Source organism: Heterodontus francisci, unplaced genomic scaffold (genome assembly GCF_036365525.1).
Source record: "Heterodontus francisci isolate sHetFra1 unplaced genomic scaffold, sHetFra1.hap1 HAP1_SCAFFOLD_53, whole genome shotgun sequence".
NCBI lineage: Eukaryota > Metazoa > Chordata > Chondrichthyes > Heterodontiformes > Heterodontidae > Heterodontus > Heterodontus francisci.
In genome coordinates this window covers 2,590,350-2,596,349 of record NW_027141851.1, presented here as the reverse complement: position 1 = coordinate 2,596,349, position 6,000 = coordinate 2,590,350, and the positions used below count along the sequence as shown (strand labels likewise).

General features: G+C 50.2%; 1 protein-coding gene across 1 annotated transcript in view; it reads right to left on the bottom strand.

Annotated features, from left to right (window-relative positions):
- Positions 1-243: 243 nt before the first annotated feature.
- Positions 244-6,000, bottom strand: part of LOC137364935 (probable G-protein coupled receptor 139) — a 29,214-nt gene continuing 23,457 nt past the window's right edge. Inside the window, exons 2-3 of the mRNA XM_068027813.1 lie at positions 5,128-5,800; positions 244-469 (exon numbers count right to left, since the gene is read on the bottom strand). Coding sequence (XP_067883914.1) covers positions 244-469; positions 5,128-5,800 — 899 coding nt within the window. The remainder of the gene's footprint in view (positions 470-5,127; positions 5,801-6,000) is intronic.

Sequence of the window (6,000 nt, the reverse complement as noted above, 5' to 3'; positions counted from 1 at the left end):
GTGTTGCCATAGTGACAGACCCTACTGCTCTGCATGGCAGAGATCTAGATTACAGAAGCAAAATACTGGGATGCGGCAAATCTGAAATTACATCAGTGAATACTGGTTATATTACACAGGGACAGTTATTATGAAGTTTGACTCGACACCAGGAAGGATCTATATGATTGACACCTTCGGGAAGAGTTGGTTGAAATGAGGCTGGTTTCAGTTCTGATGCTGGTTAGTCTACAATTTTTCTGATCATTTAATTAATTTAACAATTCGAGTAAAGGGATACTTCACAACATTCTTGAACTGCTCGCGGAACTTCGCCTGTGTCACGCAATAAATACAAGTGTTTGTGCAACAACTCAGAAGCTGCAGCATGAAACCCATTTCTTCCACAAAATCAGGTAGCCATACAGACTGATACCCCAAACCCCACATTCTGGCCCATATATAATAGAGCATTAACATTGCCCATAGAGGGTGATGATGATGTTGGCATCGCGCATGTCCTGGGGTACTGCTCCCTCGTCCCAGCACAGGCATAGCAGTTCATGTAGTGCTGAGAGTATAGCAGGCTTGGCACTCTTGATTATTTCAGGGGTAATGCTGTCCTTCCCAGGGGCTTTTCCGCTGGCTAGGGAATCAATGGCATCACTGAGTTCCGATTTGGTTGGCTGTATGTCCAGCTCATCCATGACTGGTAGAGGCTGGGCTGCATTGAGGGCAGTCTCAGTGACAGCATTCTCCCTGGAGTACAGTTCTAGGTAGTGCTCAACCCAGCGGTCCATCTGTTTGCGTTGGTCAGTGATTATGTCCCCCGATTTAGATTTGAGGGGGGCGATCTTCTTGATGGTTGGCCCAAGAGCTCTCTTCATGCCATCATACATTCCTCTGATGTTTCCGGTGTCTGAGGCCAGCTGAATATGACTGCATAGGTGTTGCCAGTAGTCGTTTGCGCAACGCCTAGCTGTTCTTTGTGCAGTACTTCTGGCTGCTTTAAGTGCTGCGGATGTTAAATCGCTGGGGGCTTTCTTGTAGTTCAAAAGTGCAATGCGCTTAGCGGTTATGACAGGTTCCAGCTCTTCATTATGAGATTGAAACCAGTCTGCATTTCTCTTCGCACTTTTGCCGTAGGTGGTCAAAGCTGACTCATAGATGGCGTCTCTGATGTGGGCCCACTTGGTCTCAGCATCCCCTGTGGGAGTGTTTTGAAGGGCTGTTACAAGTGAATTTAGAAATTTTTGTAACAGCTGTGGGTGAGAAATTCTGCTCGTGTTGATGCGCGGGTGGCCCTTCTGCTTGGAATGATGCAACTTCTTTGGTCTGAGTCTAACCTTGCTGCACACCAGGGAGTGGTCGGTGTCGCAGTCCGCACTGTGGAAGCTGCGTGTGATTTGAACACTGTTTAAGGCGGCTCGCCTTGTGACAATGAGGTCTAGCTGGTGCCAACGACGTGATCTTGGGTGCCTCCATGAAACCTGGTGACAGGGTTTAGTGTGAAAGAACGAGTTGGTGATGCAGAGGTTATGATAGGTACACAACTCAAGCAGTCTCTGCCCGTTCTCATTCATCCTTCCAACGCCATAGCGCCCAAGGCAGGAGGGCCATGAGTCATGGTCGGCCCCAACCCTGGCATTAAAGTCCCCCAGCAGGAATAGGTGTTCGGTGTTGGGGATGCTGCTAATGATGTTATGGAGTTGTTCATAGAACTGGTCTTTAGCTTCAGGTGCGGAACAGAGTGTTGGAGCATAGATGCTGAGTAGGTGTACTGGACCAGAGGTGGTGAGCAGTCGGATGGACAGTATGCGTTCCGAGCCATTTGAGGGAGGCTCTATCATGCTGAGCAAGGAGTTTCTGATGGCGAAGCCCACTCCATGCTGTCTTGGTTCTTCAGGATCCCTGCCCTGCCAGAAGAAGGTGTAGTCTTGCTCTGCTAGAGAGCCACTCGCGGGGAGGCGAGTCTCCTGAAGTGCTGCAATGTCCACATTGAGTCTACTGAGCTCGTTGTTAATGATGGCGGTCTTCCGAGAATCGTTGATTTGTGTAAGGTCTTCCGACAGGCCAGGACACATAGTTCTGACGTTCCAGCTTGCAAAGCGAAGGGCTGGTACCTTCTTTCCTTTTTTCATGTTGTTTGGTGCGGTGTATCAGTCCACCTTTCGGGCAATGACCCTGAGCTCCAAGCACCCATTGAAGCAGGCAGACTGTGGCGGGACAGAACCTTATTGACCGGGGGCTGCCCGGTTTGAGGCGGGCGGTAGCTGTCCAGTGAGGTGCAATGACCTCTCCCACCGACAAAGGCAACCCGTGGCGCCCAGTTTCTACGCCAATTTATCTGGACTTATAACCCGTAACTGCTGCCTTCCGTGTTGTTTCAGTCGCTGTGAGGCAACTATGGAGTGACCTCTCCATGGCGCATGCCTGGGCAAATTTATGGAGGTTGAGAGTTGCCCAGTCGTCAAAACCCCCCTCTCGGCCTTTCTGGTGGGGTCCAAAGGAGTGCAGGACACGACGTTTGGCACCAGTATGGCTGCAGGAACTGCCGGAAACATGCCAAAGGTGACACATGACCGCCTACGGGGTTCCGCTCCGGATTTTCTGTTAGGGTTTACTCCCTTAGCCTTGGTCTCTCCCGAGACGCCCACAAGGCAGTGGGGTTGTTGGGGCCCCTACACAGGTGTAGGATGGTGCCGGTGGGAGGAGGGGATGCAAGGGGGAGGGGTAGAGGGGGGGTGCAGGGGAAGGGGGTGCGGGGTGAAGATGGTGCGAGGGGGGGCGGGCTGGGACGGGTTTGTGAGGGGGTGAGCTGAGAGGGTGGAGCAGGGAAGGGGACGGGGGTAAAGGGGGGGGGAGGGGGTGTGGAATCTGGTGCAGGTAATAAGCCATTTCCTCAGTGCCCACCATCGACGTCCGGAAAGCTCATCCACGTCCTTCGGGAGGTGAAGCATCATTTGGCAGACTTAGAGGTGATTACATTTGCTAAGGGGTTTTTTTTTGCAGTGGTTTAAATAAAGGCATGCAGCATTGCCGACAGTGCGCTGCAGATGCTCTCCGAGCCATCTCCCGCGGGCGCTTTGAAGTTGCGGCCGGGGGGGCCGCTCGTGGATGTTTTGGGTGTTCGGGGCACCTTTTCACAGGACTTCTCTCGGGTCCCGCAGCTCCTTCTTCACCTCAATGGACTTACCGCATGCCGTGGCTGCAGACACTCTGGACTGTGAAGACAGCAGGATCGGAGATTAAAGTATCGGCAGCTGTGCTCGTCAGTTTCATCCGGATCAATTTCATTGAGAAAACAAAGAGCAGGTGTGGCTGGGGGAGGGCAGTGGGCCCAGGAAACATAAACTAAACTAACTGTTAACTTTTAGATAGGGCTAAAATGAACTGATTTAAAGAGCCAGGGGAATTTAAACAGTTTAAGAGGGCAGATTGGGGGAGAAAACGTTAGGGATGGGAGCAGATGGCCATGGATAGAGTTGAACAGCAAGGGAGCTTCCTAGGGAGCTTCCAGCCCAGGAGCCATCTTGAAGTTGAAACAAAGGTGACCGCGGTGACTGCAACAACTACCGTGGAATCTCCCTGCTCAGCATAGTGGGGAAAGTCTTTGCTCGAGTCGCTCTGAACAGGCTCCAGAAGCTGGCCGAGCGCGTCTACCCTGAGGCACAGTGTGGCTTTCGTGCAGAGAGATCGACTATTGACATGCTGTTCTCCCTTCGTCAGATACAGGAGAAATGCCGTGAACAACAGATGCCCCTCTACATTGCTTTCATTGATCTCACCAAAGCCTTTGACCTCGTCAGCAGACGTGGTCTCTTCAGACTACTAGAAAAGATCGGATGTCCACCAAAGCTACTAAGTATCATCACCTCATTCCATGACAATATGAAAGGCACAATTCAACATGGTGGCTCCTCATCAGAGCCCTTTCCTATCCTGAGTGGTGTGAAACAGGGCTGTGTTCTCGCACCCACACTATTTGGGATTTTCTTCTCCCTGCTGCTTTCACATGCGTTCAAATCCTCTGAAGAAGGAATTTTCCTCCACACAAGATCAGGGGGCAGGTTGTTCAACCTTGCCCGTCTAAGAGCGAAGTCCAAAGTACGGAAAGTCCTCATCAGAGAACTCCTCTTTGCTGACGATGCTGCTTTAACATCTCACACTGAAGAATGCCTGCAGAGTCTCATCGACAGGTTTGCGTCTGCCTGCAATGAATTTGGCCTAACCATCAGCCTCAAGAAAACGAACATCATGGGGCAGGATGTCAGAAATGCTCCATCCATCAATATTGGCGACCACGCTCTGGAAGTGGTTCAAGAGTTCACCTACCTAGGCTCAACTATCACCAGTAACCTGTCTCTAGATGCAGAAATCAACAAGCGCATGGGTAAGGCTTCCACTGCTATGTTCAGACTGGCCAAGAGAGTGTGGGAAAATGGCGCACTGACACGGAACACAAAAGTCCGAGTGTATCAGGCCTGTGTCCTCAGTACCTTGCTCTACGGCAGCGAGGCCTGGACAACGTATGCCAGCCAAGAGCGACGTCTCAATTCATTCCATCTTCGCTGCCTTCGGAGAATACTTGGCATCAGGTGGCAGGACTATATCTCCAACACAGAAGTCCTTGAAGCGGCCAACATCCCCAGCTTATACACACTACTGAGTCAGCGGCGCTTGAGATGGCTTGGCCATGTGAGCCGCATGGAAGATGGCAGGATCCCCAAAGACACATTGTACAGCGAGCTCGCCACTGGTATCAGACCCACCGGCCGTCCATGTCTCCGTTATAAAGACGTCTGCAAACGCGACATGAAATCGTGTGACATTGATCACAAGTCGTGGGAGTCAGTTGCCAGCATTCGCCAGAGCTGGCGGGCAGCCATAAAGACAGGGCTAAATTGTGGCGAGTCGAAGAGACTTAGTAGTTGGCAGGAAAAAAGACAGAGGCGCAAGGGGAGAGCCAACTGTGCAACAGCCCCAACAAACAAATTTCTCTGCAGCACCTGTGGAAGAGCCTGTCACTCCAGAATTGGCCTTTATAGCCACTCCAGGTGCTGCTTCACAAACCACTGACCACCTCCAGGCGCGTATCCATTGTCTCTCGAGATAAGGAGGCCCAAAAGAAAGAACATTGCCCATAATAGTATGAAATTCCCCGAGATAACTACGAGTAGAATAATGGATTTCCTTCGGCTCTGCATCTCTGGGTCTCTGGGACTCTCCCCTCTGCTGTGACCTCGGAGTCTCCTGCGTACTTTGCTGCTCACTAAAATGTGGCTAACGGTGAATGCGTTGAACAGCAGAATCAGAAAAAATGGGACACAAGGGTTTAGAATGTGATGAAGGAACTCAATCGTTGTCCAGGCTGGAGAGAACCAAACATCAACTGTTACAAAACAAAACCAGGGCGTGTTCGCTAACCGATAGTGATCTGTTAACATGAAATACCAGAAAATGTTCTTTAAACAACTCAGCACAGTCACTGTTCCCAGGACCACAATCGCCGTTTTCTCGGTGCAATATTCACTTCTCAGCTTCTGGCGACAAATGGCCACAAATCGATCAAAGGTGAAAGTGACAGTGAACCAGACAGAACAATCTGTGGTTGCAAAGAGCAGGACAGCGTGGATATTACACCCACGGATGGACTCCAAGAAAATAAATTGTTCGTTATAGACAATTGGAATGTGCCTCAATATCAGGTCGAAGATAATGACCAGTAGATCTGCCGCTGCCATGGCCATCAGGTAGTGAGTGACACATTTGGAGAGACCACACTTTCCCCGAGACAGAATCACAATCGTTACTAAATTAACTGTAAGGAAGGGTAATACACAAGGAAAATACATATCAACCTGGGAAGACAGTTATCAGTTTCACTTATTACGTATTGAAATTTCCAAACGTGCTACCGTCTCCAGTAATGTATTGAAATGATTGTCCCTGAAAGAAGAAACGGAAGTTCTCTGATATGGTAGAAGGCAGAAGAGATCAATTGATGAAAGAATGAAAGAG